The 16,585-nt window shown below is 42.5% G+C and overlaps 1 protein-coding gene across 1 annotated transcript; it reads right to left on the bottom strand.

The window, feature by feature from the left end:
• Positions 1-588: 588 nt before the first annotated feature.
• Positions 589-16,341, bottom strand: LOC124342540. The gene is made up of 16 exons (XM_046795504.1): positions 16,176-16,341; positions 15,947-16,046; positions 15,785-15,866; positions 14,412-15,341; positions 13,017-14,323; positions 11,916-12,945; positions 11,681-11,860; positions 9,483-11,603; positions 9,138-9,420; positions 8,027-9,072; positions 5,679-7,961; positions 5,183-5,619; positions 4,762-5,118; positions 1,640-4,699; positions 1,465-1,557; positions 589-1,349 (listed from the first exon to the last, which is right to left on the bottom strand). The coding sequence occupies exons 4-16, from the start codon at positions 15,337-15,339 to the stop codon at positions 876-878; spliced, it is 13,599 nt and encodes a 4,532-aa protein (XP_046651460.1). The 5' UTR covers positions 15,340-15,341; positions 15,785-15,866; positions 15,947-16,046; positions 16,176-16,341; the 3' UTR covers positions 589-875.
• Between the last annotated feature and the right edge of the window lie 244 nt (positions 16,342-16,585).

The following is a 16,585-nucleotide window of genomic DNA, read 5'->3' as shown; positions in this document are numbered from 1 at the left end:
TGTTGATTACAATCAATAATTGCCAAAAACTAGTGCATCCATCTATGTAGTGTTACGAGAACTGAGGGTGCCCATGTAAACCATACTGCAAACGAAACTTTGACCAGTAACCCTTCGGGTAATTCTATTGTCGGTGACTCGGTGGAGTTCTATTGTCGGACATGTAATTTAAAAAATTATTCAAGTTCTATTGTCGCGTAGTGGAGTTCTACTGTCAGGCACTGGAGTTCTATTGTCGGGTATTTTTAATAACATTAAAAAAAAGGAGTTCTTATGTCTTTGAAGGTCTACTACTGTCGCTGGAGTTCTACTGTCGCATACAAAGAAATTTGTAGTTCTTCTGTCTTTGGAGTTCTACTGTCAGCAACCCCAATAGGATAGCGCAAGGTTAGACTACTACGGAACGGCTGGATTGTACTGAAATGAAATCATGTTCTAATTAGTAATAACACGTCGTAAAAATTCTCCCAAGCAAGCAGTCAGGGTCATAAGAACGCAACTTCTGCTTAGGCATCGACCTGATAGATAAAGATATGAAGATTTAGGACGCATACTTTTTTTTAAGCTGCTGGATTTAGAGCAACGGAATTTTTGGATTGTTTCTTTATTTCAACTTACAAATGAAATCATTACATCAGAATCGAACACAATTTCAATTTTCAACTACTAATTATTTCGGCATTTAGAAGCCTTAACCACAAGGTCTGATCCCATAAGGCCATAATCACATAAGGCTGTAATGAAAAAGCTTTGCTTCAACAATTTTGATAACAAGTTAACCACATTAAATGCAATTAACTTCGTGAATCATGATTCTGAATTTAAAACAAAAACAAATAAGAACATATTCAAAATAATGAAAATAAGAACGAAAATTATTTTTTGGCAAGTGACTCTGCAATCAAAAGTACATGACCAAGGTTTTCCATTTTTAGTTCAACAGGAATTCCATCCCATTCGGCACCTTCGATCTGTCGGATGGCATACAACAACGACTTTTCAGGCATTAGATCGATAGGAACAGGCTGCGAAGCTGACACAATGTTGACCATTTGTAATATCGTTTCCAGAAATCCATCAGGTTGAGCGTCAGCACGCAATTTTTGACTTGTCAGTTGAGCCAAGCGTTCGGGTATCATAATTGTCCAGCCCTCTGGAACGCGACCGCCGAAAATATCATCACCTTTCATACGAGACATGATGGCTTTTAGCAACCCAAAAACATGTCGCACTTCCAATCTTAAATGACGATTGAGAACGCCTAGTGTAGCGTTCGACATGTGCCGCTCTGTCAAAATTTCTGACTGTAACAGTTCCTCCAAAACGTCCGATATGTAATTTTTTCGAACCTATGTAACGATAAAACAATATTTCAAATAATTTCTAGATTGAAATTAATTGCCATGTCAGCAGTTAACTAGGCCATTGATAGTTATAAGACTCGCGAAAGTGCGTTTAAATTACCTTACTAATAATGAGTGGCTCAGTATTAGAATGAAGATGTGTGATGGCCGAAATGAGGATAGATCTAGCCTCAGCTAAGCTGCGATTCTTCTCCTGTAATGTGAAAATAAGTTTTTAAATGATAAAAATATAGTACAGGCATAAAATAATACTGTAGATCTAGCTATAATAATACCAAATCGGCTAGGATGAGTTCCTGCAATTGGGGAGGAATGGAAGATGGTTGCCAAGCTAGGGAACGCCTCTCTAGGATTGTCAGAAAATTGCTCGATTCCATGTCATCTTTAAAGACAAATTCGGGGATGACGTCAAGTGACAAATCTTCTGCAATGGTACTGCCAGCCGATCCTAAAATGGCAGACACAGCAAATGACTCTGCTAGCTGGAGAGTGGCACGATCAATCACATGATCTCGGATGAATCGATCGACCTCTTCCGTTGACACATGGGCGTATAAAGACTCGTCAAAATCGGTCAAAGTTGCAGCACTGGAACAAGAGAGCCGAACACGGCCCGAGCCTGCACGGCAAAGAGGCTGAATGAAGTCGGTGAGTGCAATAGATGATGCGGCTTCCACAGCATGACTCAATAATTGGCAACTGAATGTAGTTTCGGGTAGTTCATTGCCAGCTAAAATCAGAATAAGAGGAGCTGTCTGCTCCAACACCGTTTTGGGTCGGACATTGATATTGACTTGTTGACATTCAAAGTAATCCAAGAAAGATTTTTTCTCTGCATTCTGCAACTGACTGAAACGATCCCACAGCTGCTTGAAGCCATCAAAGAGGTTCATAACATCGTCTCGTGAAGCAACTGGGCGCCCGCGATCTAGAATGATCGATTTCTGCGTGACGATTTCCGCCATCTTTTCCAATCCTTGAGCAATAGACATACGATTAGCTTCTTCAAGTGTTAATTCGCCTGGTAAACTCGTGCGAACAAGTGCTATGAAACGCATAGCTTCGCCAAGGTATTGCAAAGCGTTCAGTTTTCGCATCCAATTGTCGTCATCAAGCAAGAAATTGAGGAAAGGAAAATTCAGGCGCAATCGATTATTCCTGGCGAGTTCCAGTTGTACGGACTGTCGATCAGCAAAGACTCTTCTAGCGTAGGCCCAGTGCGAGGTTGCGTTGTGCAATAAGGATTGGTGAAATGCTTGTGATGCTTGGTCAGATTGCCCTGCAATGTGATCGAGCTCTTCTGCTAGATTTACCTGTTGAGCCAACAGTTCAGCTAATCCATTTTCAAATGCTTCTCTCGCCTGCGTTCCGTTAGTGAAGTCGGCTGCGTTAACAAGAAATGAGGGATTTGGTGAGGCGAATAATTTGTGAAGCAGTAAATGCCCAATGCGGAACTTGTCCGTCATCGTAAGCGGTCTGGAAGTCACCAACAACTGACAAAGGAGGTCCAGATGAACGATAACATGATTCGAAAGAAGTTGGACGAGCGAACGCCGGTTCTCAGCTGGATGACGTTCCGCCAATGGTAATGTTAGAAGTAAATGAACGATTGTATGTTGATCGGTCCTTGGATTCAAGGCAGCATTCATCAATGCGAGAGAGTTGAGCAAAAGTGCAAATCGGGTAACGACCGGAGAACAATTTCTCACAGCAAAAGTTGGTATCCTGGTGGGCGTTCGGGTCAAGTAAATGCCACAGGGTGGCTGAAAATCTCGGGCAGTGGCCCGACGGACTCCAGCCCGCGGCTGATGAGCTGCTTGGCTTAAGGCGACACGACAATTGACGCAAATGGATTCTGGCGTAGGATGTCCACAGTTTCCGACACAGTTTAGCGTTCCACAGTTACAAACAAACCAGCGCATTGCTTCCAAGGTGAAACTGGGTAAGTAGGGATGGTTATCGATTCCGGGCAATAAAAACTGTGCCACAGGAACCAGGTTGGTAGTCATTTCTTTCAACAGACGGATTCTGTTTGCTTCAAAGATGTCATTTGCGTGATAAGCCAATCGAGCGACGAAAGGAGCCCAGTCAGGTTCGAGGTTTAGTAATAGAGGATAATGTTGGAATGCTCCAGTTTTGAAGCGATCACCATCCAACAAGCGCTCTTGAAACGGATCGGCTGTTGTGGCCGCAGAGCGCATGGCAAAACCCAGCGACAAAGGAGATAAGGTCTTAATGTAGTCCTTAATAATTTTTTGATGGTTCAACTCTTCAGCTATCCTCGGATTACGAAATATGTTGCTCAATCGAGTTTGGTCTCCCTCGGAGGAGGAGAAGCGCAGGATGAAAAATAGTAGAGCATCTGCGATGGTTTGATCTGTTTGGTTTTCCCGCCAACGAGACCATTCTTCAATAACATTCTCTATTCCATTTTCATCCCCAGCAAGTTGTTGTCGAATTAGTGCTAGCTGCCGAATACGTCTAACTGTCCAATCACCCGTCATAGCGGCTTGAATCATATCTTGAGCTGGTTCATCTTCCAGGTTGTTCTGAACATCTTGATCAGAACAAGCGAGTAACGCCAGCAACAAATTGTGGGCATTGGCGTTGAGTTCGCGATTCAGACGATTGCAGCGGATGGTCAACAAAAGCTCGTCGATAACGTTACTGCCAAACCGAGTCGACAAGACTGTGCGTACGATAACAGTCAAAAAGCGCCACGAGACTCGGAGACGCGAATCGGAACTTAGAAGGAACTGAAGAAATTCTCGGATTTCACCCGGATTATTCTTGTGCTGCTGGATGAACAGTTCGGCCACACGCTCGAAGAAGAACATGAATTTTTGGTGATCTTGGAAGAGGGATTCAATTACTTTGGCATTTGGCGTCCGTAAATGATGAACTGGATCTTCTTCGTCGTCTTCAGTCGAGGTCAAAGGATGCGCGCAACTTGAGCAACTTCCATTGATACCTGCTCCGGCGACATTCTCTTCAAGCAGTACGATGGAATGGGTTGTAGGGCATTCTCCTAGGATTTTGGCAAGTTCTTCCGGAGAGCTGCATGCTGACGTGCTCTTAAGCAAGGCGTATAAATCGGCTTGACGAACAAACCTTCTGGCTTGCCCTCCACTAGAAACTCTTGGTCGTATGACTGAGGTAACAACTAACTCTGTCAGATTTTCAAACAATCTGTGAGGCGTTGAAACCTGTAATTCCGGAAGTGTGATCTTCGACTCAGGATCAAAGAGCAGTATACGTTTGGTAATTCTTAAACCCAGCCAAAGTTGCGGCAAGTCTTCTACGCGATCCAACAAATTCGTGAGAGCTGGGCTTACCTAAAATGTCAATAAAAGCATTGAGAAAACTGTAAAAAGTACAACAGAGACTCAGAACGTACTTCAATGGATGAAACTGACTGCATAAATCTTTGACGAGACCTGATGACATCGGTTGAGGCTAATGTTGCTAGGGATAAGCGAGCCGCAGTTTCCGTGAAAAATTTCCAGTTACGTATCCTGCCCGTTGCTTCGTTCCAAAAGTCACCATCCATTTCTGCCTTAGCGAACGAGGCGATGCTGACTAGTTCCAGAGCGGCGATCACCTCACCTTGCCAGTGTTCCCATTCAAGGAAAAACATGGCTGCTTCCTCAAACAGATTGTCAACGAGGTAACACATCTTCGACAACGGCACATTTTTTAAACAGCGATGTAGATGGGGAGGAATGCGAAGCAGAAACCAATCGAGGAAATAATCCTTAATGAACCAAAATGACAGATTAGCAATCAATTATACGTTATCGGAATTTTTTAATACGTACTTCTTTAATCTTTTGAGAATCATCTTCTTCATTTTTACCCACATTATCTAATAACCATTGCAGTGGTCCATTCAAACGCGATTCTGTGCGTTGGGCGTAACTGATGTCAAAACTGACCAATAATCGGCCAAAAGGTCGAGTACAGGAGCGGAAACCAATTGGGATTTGGACAAGGGAATCGGAAGAGTTGAGCGACATCAGTCGGTCAGGATAGTTGGCATTGACAAAGTCACACCACAACTTTGTTGAAGATTTGTCAGATACGCGCCAGACATCGCTGATGAGCAAAAGATGTGCAAGTTGGTTGCTGATTTTGTGCTTGAAAACACCCCAGAGACCTTCGGTTAATGAAGAAGACGAATCAAAACTAGCATCACTGACGCCATCGACTACGTTCCAGGTGATCCGGCTTTCCTTAAGTTGGGCTAGCAAACACTCTGTTGAAAAAACGTAAAATCAAATAAAAACGTGTAATCAATTAGATAATACTTTTTACCTTTCAACAATTCGATCAATCGTCCATTGCCCAGTAATCCTAAGGCCGTTCGCACTCCACTATAAAATTGTCCCAAAGAGGAACGTAAGCTAGCAAGGCTTGTCTGTAGAACTGGACCAAGCATTTCGAGCAATAGTGATTTAAACGACTCGTTTGACATTTTTTCGATAAAACTCGACACCGGTTGGTCGGCGGGCGATTGAACGAGCTCTCTCAGTGGTATCTGGTGCTGATCTGCGGTGCCGCTGTGAACGACTTCGTCCACGAAACAGTAATCCCATCCGTCACCGAAAGAAAAGACCCAGTGCATGTTGATCGGGCGTGGGTCAACGTGAACAACGAAAACGACCTGGCATTTCGTTTTTTCAAAACGCTGTTCCACTTCGTACTTGGCCAGTTGAAATTGTTCGATCGGCCCAGTCACCGCGTCGTACTGGACAATGAGACAGAAGTTGGGATCAGCTAAATCTTCATCGTCGATGGAATCCAGTAGACGGATGAGTTCCAGTTCAGTTTGCACGTCAAAAAGTTGGACGGTGAAAGAGTCAGCAAGCGTGATTTCTAAATGTCGGAGGGTGTTGGTCATGAGGACCATTCGGGTTGATTTGATATTCCGGATAGCGTCGTCAATGCTTTCCAGAATGAAATTGTGACGGTAGCGTCGGCAAAAATCTTGTAACTCGGGATGATGGATGCCGAAATCACGTTCCAATTTGATCATGGCCACGGGGTTGGCAGCTCGCATCCAGATGGTATTTGCCCCATAGGGATCTAGATCGTCTGCTTCTTCCAGTTCCATCGGAATTCCTAGATCTTGCAAATGGAGAGCCAATGAAGCGAAAGATTCTTCATGATACCCGTAGATCAACTTTTGTCTTTTTATCATTTCTGGAACAGCTAACCAGACAGCATGCGATTCGATGGCATTAAGCCATGTTCTTCCGGTGTCATCTAGGAGATGAGAGGGTCTAAGTTCGTGCTTTTCAAATCTGGACAGGATGGCTGGAGACATCAACTCTCGATTAAGTGCGACGTCCGTGTCCTGCAGGGCGATGATTCGAAACGGTCCGTTGGGAAGAGCAATAGCTCGAATGGAAGGACCAAGGGCAATTTGCGTCATGGTAACTTCACCTTGAGCCCAATATTGTTGGTTGAGTACCATGTAGAGGGATTCAAACAGCTGATCGGCGTGACACAGGATGAGTACGCCGCCGGCACGGATGGCTTGTTCCACTTGACGCAATTTTCTCGTTACGGCTGTAACCTGCAAATCGCCAGGGAAACAGGAACCGAAGAGAACGTTCCAGTTCGTTCCGTCGTCCAATCTGTTTTTCACGTGTCGATTTAGCAGTTGTAAACCAATAAGGGATCGATTGAGTATCATCAAATGTCTAGCGATGTGAATCGATAGCTCTTTGGACGAATCTTGAATGTTTGAGACGATGAGTTCGAGTGGCGACGTTACTGGTATGACATTTGAATTCATTTCGAGGTTAACGGCCATAGTTTTTCTAACCATCTTTCTAGCTTTTTCGTGGCCTCCAAAGTTCCGAATAGCTGACTGAATCAATAGATATTGAGATATGCGAACATCACGCACATCTCCCAAGCGATTGAAAGACTCAAAAACAGAGCAGACGAAATTCTTGATACAGAAGAAGAAATCTCTCATTGAAAAAAAGTGTCCGCCGCCCATTTCTTCTCTTTTATCCAGTTCTTGATAGGTACTGACAACACTTTCTAGGCTTTCTTTCAACAAACGAAGAATGCGATCTCTTTCCGACTCTTTGGCGAATTTAGCGATCAAAGCATTGGCCAACTGTTCCGCTGATTTCAACAGATCATTTTTGTCAGCTTGCGTTCGTAGAATTAGGATGCCTCGATTCACCTGAGCAGCGTCCACCACCCAATTACTTAGGGCAACTACCGAGAATGGGGATTGTTGTTTTTCGCCAGAAGTCAAAACTGATTGGCGTTCTAGTTCGGAATGCAACACTTTGATAGGTTTTTCAGGCGACATATCTGCTAGACCAAGTTCATCCAGCACCACCATGGCCAGCATAGTCTTGGGGTCAACACTGAGTCGCTGGGCCGATTCAAAAAGGGCTTTGAATCCGGAAGATGTGGACATTGGAGAGCATTGGAAGTAAAGTTCAGTAATCGCGGGCAAGTCTCCTAAACTGTGTCGTAGCGTGTGGTTGCCAGGAGAAAGCACTAGTTTCAGGATTTCAACTGACAAGGACTTCGACGATCCAGGTCGTCCGACAATAATCAGGAAAATTCCTAAATTTAAAAGAAAACGCAAAATTAAGATTAAAGAAATTAACTGGGAAATAAACAACTATTACCGTTTAGGACGCACACGTACAAGGCGAAAAGATTCTCGCAAAGGGCATCGTTCAACGCAATGGCACCGGAACCAATGGAAGCCCCGTGCGCTTGCTCATACAGCATTTTGGCGATAATTCTAGATACTTCAGTCATATTTCTAGATGCAGTTTGATTTTTTCCAAAAACATTCTCCAAGAAAGCCTTCCGTTTGCGGAACCGAAATGCGTAGACTAAATAGATTGTCAGATCAGCAGCTTTCCCTGCGTCATTTCCTGACATCTTTTGGCCGGCCGATGTCCGACAAAACCAATGAAAAAGTTGAACAGCTCGAGTAGTATCACGAAGTGACACGGCCGACTCCGGATCTACACTCAATGCTCGTGCTACTCGGTGACTCTTCTGAATGATGGTGACAAACCATTTGATGCAATCAGCATGGAAACTCGATCTAGGAAGTCCGTGTTGGCATATTTCGTCAATATACGTGTTCTCAGCTTCATCGCAGAGATGACCAAAATCGTAAATGTGGTCGTAAAAAGCGAGCGGCAACTCGTTAACGCGGTACACCAAGCCCCGCCTGTCAGTTCGAGCATGGCTGGAATCGTCGTACTGAGTTGACTGAGCAAAGCGAAAAGCCAGACCAACAGTTGCTTCTTTGTCCGCTTCGTGTAGATATCGGTAAGGATTAGCGGCACCCATTAGATGTAGATTTTCGGGCAAAACAGTTCCGTGGCAATGGCGATCCAGCATCAACTCTTTAAGGAAAGCGATAACACACGAATCCGCCGTATTCATTTCGTCGAAGAAAAGAAAGACTTGAGCTTCGGGATTCCCCATGATGGTTCTCATGGCTGACTCTATCATATCTTCCACGTCTTGAATTGTAGTTCCGCTGTTCACGTTACATACCTCAAAAGTATGACCCAGCAATGTTTGAATCAGGAAACGGAAAAGAGCACTTTTACCAACCCCAGCTTCTCCGAAAGCCACAACGGGCAGGCCACAGCGAATCCGATAAAGAGCAAACATCATTTTTGTGATGTTATCCCCCGTCAGCACATATCTACAACAAAAGTTTAAATTAAATGAGGAAATGTTGAACAAATTGTTAGCGAGGTTTTAACTTACCCTTGATCTTGGCCGGTAAGTTCACGTAAACGTTGACTAGCTGAAGTGTTTTTAGGGTGGTTATCCAATTGATAGACTTTAACAGCACTTGTGGCGGTTCCGTCCAAGAGCAAGAGCGATCGCATTGCGTTGAGAATTACTTCAGCGCCTTCTGTGGTCTGCATTAAATTTCTAAATCCACGGAGCTCCTGGAACTGCAGACATTGTTGCTGCAAAATGGGCAGCAAGCTAGCATGGAACATATTTTTCAAGGCGTCCGCGTCACGTCCGACAATGTTCATACCTTGTATGAACCGATAAAATGTAAGTAAATAAAAACCTAAGTAAAATGTAACGTTGTAATACCGGTGACAGATCCGTCCTCGTTGAGTCCAAGCAAGAACATGGCTCTTTGACGATTAGTCCAATCCATTTCAGTTAACTTTCTTTCTTGATTGACAATCGACCAGCATCGAGCAATGCTATCATTGGCCACTTTGAGGAGCATGTTGAAAACATTCAGCTTGAAAACTCGTGCTAAATCTTCGCGCTCAAACAGGTACACGGCCGAGCCATTGAACCACATGGATTCAATCATGGCGCAGATGTGTCTATGAAGAAACGAGGCCATGGCATTCAAGCCGCTGAAGGTGGGAGCATTTCGATTTTCGGGATGTTGGAAAGAAGCCACAAGAAGATCAAAAGTAACTTCTTCCGGTAAAGGATCTATCATGATGGTTTCAGGAAGTGAACAGAGATCATCCCACATGCGCAATCCTTCTTGCCCAGCTTGTTTCAGCTGGAGAAACTTTCCAGCAGCTACTAGAGCATTTGAACGATTGACTGTAACCGGTTGACCAAGGATCCGTGGCATTGCGGCTAAATCGTAAGTGAAAGCGAATTTGTTACATTCACAAACATGGTGTTTGCCCAGGTAAGAGATGACGGGAAATTCGTTCGCCCCGAAAGGAGAAGCAAATTCCAGGGCGATGCTGGTCTGTGAAGAGATCATCCAATATCCTAGTTTGGCCTTTTTGGGATCATAAAGTGCTCCATGCATGAGTAAAGAGAGCAGAATGTCATTAAACTCGAGAGAGACAGAGTGGGCGATATCAAGATGAAGAAAAGCTGCGCCTTTTCTCGACTGACTCGAAAGATTTTCTACTTTCTTCAAGCTGGCCAGCAATTCTTCGACGGAGCCCGTTCTTACATTTATGCGATAATAATCAGGGCTTGGCACCAGATCCGAAGCATTTTGCATCGCTTGTTGACTCTTGCCGCAACCGGGAAGTTTAGAGGTGAAGAAATGAAGATTGGCTGCATTGGGCAACAGGCTGGAAAAGCATTGACGTAGTTGGTCGGCTGTGAAATTGATTTCCAGCAGACGGTCTGAGACGAGACCAAGTCGAGCGCCGAGTGATTTTGTCGACTGAACACGATAATGGTGCTGAGCTAACAGCATCAGTTTTGTACGACGTTCTGGTAACACCCGATCAACACCTTCGCGGACTGCACTTGCGCAAGCAGCAGTAAGTCTCTCGACGTGGGCGATAACGAAAAAATCCTTGTCAATATTAGCCACAGACCACAGTTTCATGAATCTTTCGACTTCCAGCTTGTCCGTATTGGTTGTCACGAAAAGAATCCGGCTGGGCTCTATTGGTTGATGAGTCAGTGATATATAGGCGGCTAAAGCACTTCCAACAAGGAGTTCCCGAGAGACGTTCAAGATGACGACTGCTTTGTCAATGAAGTGAGACTGTAAGGTTCGACCGTAGGAAACAAGGAACGGTGGGAGTGTGAGCTCTGGATTTCTTTCATGAAAAACGGCTTCAATTAGTTTGTGAAGATCCCGGAGAATAATGAACAGCTGGGCAGTCGACAGCCAATCTTCTTCGTCGCCAATGCGAGGAGCTCGTTGAACGAGCTGCTTGGCCAAGGTCTCGATTTTTAATGTCGCTGAAGGTAGAAGAATTTTCAAAATTGATAAGACATCTTCTAATTTGTTACGTCCAATCAGGTCGGCCAGCTGCAGAAGGTAGCCACGCGAAAAAAGTGCTAAGAGAGGCATTTCTTCAATCTCTTTCCAATTGTTGGTCCAGCCTTCAAGCTGCTTCCGCATAAGTTGAATTTCGGTTTCTAGATCAGTCATATCAATGACAATTCGGTTACGGAAAGTGTAAGTAACGCATCCCGAAGCGAACAAAAGACCGAAGACTTCTGAAAGTTTCTCGATTAGACTGACGTTTTTTCTGGTGCGACCAACCACGTCTTCGCTATCATCATCGTCATCCATTACAGTCAAGTCCACAGCCATGTCAAGTAGCTGGAAAGCTTGCTTAAGTTCTTCCATTGAGAGCGATCCCCTAGGTTTCAAGCGGATTTTAATCGTGTAGGATTCGTTATTGGGATCAATAACAACTTGATGAAGCTTGGCCAGCTTTTCTTTAGCATCTTCAGATGGTGAAATTACGCTGGCACGAACAGCTGCATATTGTATCAACATAATCATGATCACAAATTAAATAAATTAATAGATAATTTAGATTAAATAGATAATGCACCTGCTTGAATCTCGGGAAGCATGTTTGCAAGCCACTTGCAATCAATCGGCTGAACCCGACCGGAAATACGCTTAGCGAAGCGTTCTTCTGATATCCGAACAATTCGCAATAAGTCCTCGTACGTATTAAATTCATTCTGAAGGAAAGGAGCTATCCGAGTCCTTAAGGTTTGAAGTTGGCCTGTAAAACATCCTTATTAACAACAACTAAAATAAAATAGGATAAAGTAAATTACCGTAAGCTACCAGCAAAGTGCCTTGTAGAATTTTTCCCATGGCTTCCATATGTTTTTCATCCTTTTCTTTCAGCCACTCGATGAGCGGAGAACGATTTCCATCTGTGATCAGGGAGCTAACAAACTGCATTGCATTCCGGGTTTCAGGTCGTTCTGGGTCGATATTAAGGTCTTCATTGACCACTCTCAGAATTCCGGTTTCTGTGATTTGGGCCAAAGTGGTACTTTCCCACTGTTTCAACAAGTTGTTGTCGACGAAATCGTACAGATCATCTATCGGGCCTCTTTCTTTGATGGAAAAGAATCGGAGGGCCGCTACAAATGGGCCGATAATATGTCGAAGTTCTTGAAGGTTTTTAAAATTCCGATATGCAGTTGCTACACCTTCAATTGGCTGAGACTGCAGATGTACTCGCGAAAGAACATTCGGATCAGGTTGTAATCTGCTGATTTCATCCATTTGCTTGAATGAAACTGTCCCGCCAGCAACGGTACGGGCCAAATTCTTCCATTCGGTGGCACATTCACGAACGAAAACTTGCAAATCTTCTTTGCACAGCGGATACGTTTGTGCTGTTGACTTGACCATTTGATTCCAAATCTTTTCCATAAACAAAGCACATCCCTTGACTTCAAATAGCCACTGTGCAGAAGTTCCCGATAAAGGTAACGGCAATGCCATGGCATCTTGCAAAGTCAGAATACTCCTCTCAGAATCAATATCCTTTAAGTAAATCTCCCATTCTTTAGTTTGAAAAATGTGGACAGTTTCTAAATTACTAGCATTTTCATCGCCTTCTTCGTTGTCCAAATCGCCCTCACTGTTTTCGTAGTCGTATTCAGCATTTTCCAAATCGTCCTCCTGATGGTCTGCTGATGTGGTAATCGTCACTTCAGAACGGGAAAATCTGCTATAGAGGATTCCGTACAAGTTATGGCGTCTTCTCAGTTCTTCGACATCTTGACGAAGTTCAGCTAGTTTTCGTTCTGTGAGACCAAGATTCTTCAAACAATCTTGCACTTGTGGATCCTATAAGTGAAACATGACAATTAAATAAGTAAAGCTTATAGTAAGCATAAAAAGAACAGAAAGCGGCTTACATAAAGACTTGATAATTCAATAAGTGGAACTTGGCGGTTTTGGATTTTCTTCACAATTTCGTCTAGCTGGTCAAAATGATTCTCCAGCTGCTCAACTATGCTTTTTGTGCTTCCTTTGCGGTAGGGTTTTAAAGTGGTGTCCACATTACTACCGGGTTTCTTCAAAACCGAATGCAGATTATTAAAGAATTTTCGAGGTAACCTGCTCATAGCTTTTTGTAGATCAACGACTTTTGGACGGTCAAGAAATGGAATGTCTTTTTTCTCGGCCAATACCAGCAAGATTAGTTTCGTGGAGGGGACGTCCTGAAAAGAGCCCGATTTCAAATGGTCCCTTGTCATTTTTAGAAGTCTGGTTTCGATCTCTTGTTTAGCTTGGGGAAAATTGTTGAAGCCAGTATCCTCCAGTTGGGCAAAGTAGCGGTATTCTTCCATGCTTAAGTTCGAGATTGTTTGCAACTTCTGACAAACGATAGTTTCGACAACAGGCACCACGACTGGTAGCAAATAATCGGGCGTCCAACAAGCAAGTTTGACAACATCCACAAGCTTCTGGTTGAAAATGGTTTTGATGTCCTCATCACATAAAGCAGTTTCATTTGGGCTTGTAAGAAGAGCAGCTTCTTCACACGGCCAACCTTGCCATGCTATAAGTACGAAATCCGAGCGAAGAATCCTTTTGAGGTCGTCAAGGCTAGTTTTGCAAATCAACAGTCGACGCAACAAAAGCGGACCCAGAAAATACTGGTAATTTTCTTTTTGTTTGAAGACTGGACGGAGATTGGAATATAGCTCATCAATTTCATTCCATCGGACTAAATAGTCTACTACTCTGGTAGCACATTCCAAGTTCGTTAGCAGTATCTCCGGATTTTCCTGCAATGTCTTCAAAATGGATTCTGTCACTTGCCGTTGATTGAATCTTCTTAATGCTTCAGATTGACGATTGAACAAAACGCCCAAGCGAAATAAAATCCACCAGTAATCACGTCCAGCATTCAAAGCTATACGTTCTAGAACGCCAAAAAATTTGTCTCGATTGCGTCTAATATTTTGTAGTCTTAGCAAATAGGGAGAGAATTCCTTGCTTACAGATCCCAAAATTCCTTTCAACTTGGGTAAGTAGACTTCCATAAGGGAGGCTCCTATTATCAACAGGAACAATTTGTCAAAGTTCACTAAAAGTTCCGGATCTTGTAGCCATTTGTGAAGGAATTGACGAAAACCAACGATAGAACAATCATATTCTGTTGCCTGCTTGATCTTGTAAAGGCTGTCGTTCACAAATTCAAAAGCAGCATCCCAGTCTATGGAGAAAAAAAAAAACATTAATGTAACAATAGTCTGTGCACATGATAATTATGAAATACATTTATAGCAAGAAGATGTTATTACCTGGTAGTACATTTTCGAGTGCAGAATTGAACACAATATCGTAAAATTCTTCAGCAATTTTTTCTTTTGTTTCCGACTTGTGCATGTATTTTGCCAAACCTTCCAACACTTTTCCCATCATAGATTTTGCTCTTTTGGGCTTGAAAACAAAAAAATTCGACGAATCGGGTAATAATTCTTCTCTTCGATTATCTTGATGTCCTTCCCCCTCATATTCAATGTTTTGGTCGGTCATGCTGACGTTAACAAATTTGAACGGGGAATTGATCCGAGAAGGAATAGGAACAATTCCCTTAAAAATGTACAAATCTTTGTTAATTTCCAAAATAGCTTCAAACTTTCCCTGAGGATGCTTCCATTTCCCCAAATTTTGATCGTCTCCGGTTATGGCCAAGAAATGGTTTTTGACAAGCGGTGCTGCTATAAAAACTGTGGCGGTCCATGCTGATTCCTCGACGTAAGTTGAAATATTAGCCGCTGTTTGATGAAGCAAATCTTTCTTTACGTTAGGGTCGGTCTTCGGGTTCGTTGGTATTGAATTAGACGACAATACTACTTGTGCGGAAGCTCCTTCTTCCATCAAATTTTCAACCGTATCTTCGCCATTTCTGAAGTTTGTTGCTGCAGTAGCTTCAATGCTCGATGCAGTACTTTGAAATTGCTTGAAGTTTGTATTGCCAGTTGAATCTGCATTTTTCGCACCATCGTTCGTGTTAGAAGCTTTAACTTCCTCTAAGCTACTGACTTCAGTTTCATCGACTGGTTTCACATTGCCTTTCTTTTTTATCGGGGGTTCCGCAGTATCAGATGACTCGCCTACTTCGATTCTGGTTTCAACATTGTGTGCGTCTTGTTGAATATTCTTGTTATTGATATTCGCCGAAGTTTTTCCATCTTTACTATTATTCCCCTTTCTTCCACCACCCATTCCTAAAAAATTAATTCATTATTATTATTTAAAAAGGTTCTACAATTTTATCACAAGAGAAAGCTTGTTGTAAATAAATGACTCATTTTTTCATTTAACAATATTGCAAAAGATTCAAGATAAATGATAAGTGGTGATAAGGTGGTAAAGATAACTAAATAGTTGACATGAGCACATGACATATAATTATCTTTACCAAGATCAAATAGTGAGACTATTGTTATTGGGACATACCACATTTTATACAACACATTTTGATTATCCAAACATGATAAAGTATAGTGCCATGAAAGTAAAATATGAAACATTTGATCTAAATGGTTGAGTCATTTAACAATAGTCCTATATCATTATAATGAACCCTTTCAAGACACAGAATGACACAGTGTGTGGACGTAAAGTCACTGAATAAAGAAGTAAGGAGAGAAAAAGTTTATAGGATTACCTCATACACCTTACACCGTGGTTTAGATGAAGTTCAAACACTCACTGATTGTGTAAACAGTTGTCATAAAACACACTGCAAACTGAAATAAAATGCATGGAGTTAAGAAGTTAATGATTGACCATGTCTATTTGTACAAATTAAAGAGAGAAAGATGCAAACCTTGTTCGTAACAGTATCGTTCAGACTTCAGACACAGCCTTTTTGACGACGAGCCTAAGGCTAACTTCTAAACTTTATCAGCAGGACACTTATCTCGTAGCTGTTTCGTGAGAAAAAAAGACGATTATCAAGTAGCGAAACAACTTTGTTTCACTGCTGTGCTGTTCTAAACATACATGAAATGTCCGACTTAAGATATAATATTTAACTCATTTTTAGGCCAACTTACTTGTTGTGATGTCGTCGTATCAACGATTGGACAGAGACAGAGCAGATTTAGAGAATAGAGACAAAATGTTTTTTGTAATGTACGACGTTGATCCTTGATCGCGCGCCATGCACCGAATAAGAAAAATATGTTGCGAACGCCATCTAGGATTGGTGGCAAGCACCAGTAAAAAAATATTGTGTTTACTTCGTATTTCAAAAACGCTCAACTCAAGTTATTACTCAACAATCAACATCTTTCCCAATGACCCAGCACGCTACACAGTATAAATATATAATGAGTAGAATCGTAAATAAGTCGATTTGTAATTTTTTACAACGCCACGCCAACTGGTTAAATTTTTTTTTTAAAAAGAATATTAAACTTTAGTGTAATTTTGAATCTTTGAAGTGTTTGTGTGAATAGCATAT

Source organism: Daphnia pulicaria, chromosome 6 (assembly GCF_021234035.1).
Source record: "Daphnia pulicaria isolate SC F1-1A chromosome 6, SC_F0-13Bv2, whole genome shotgun sequence".
In the NCBI taxonomy this organism is placed as follows: Eukaryota; Metazoa; Arthropoda; class Branchiopoda; order Diplostraca; family Daphniidae; genus Daphnia; species Daphnia pulicaria.
This window is presented reverse-complemented; position numbering and strand designations above follow the sequence as displayed.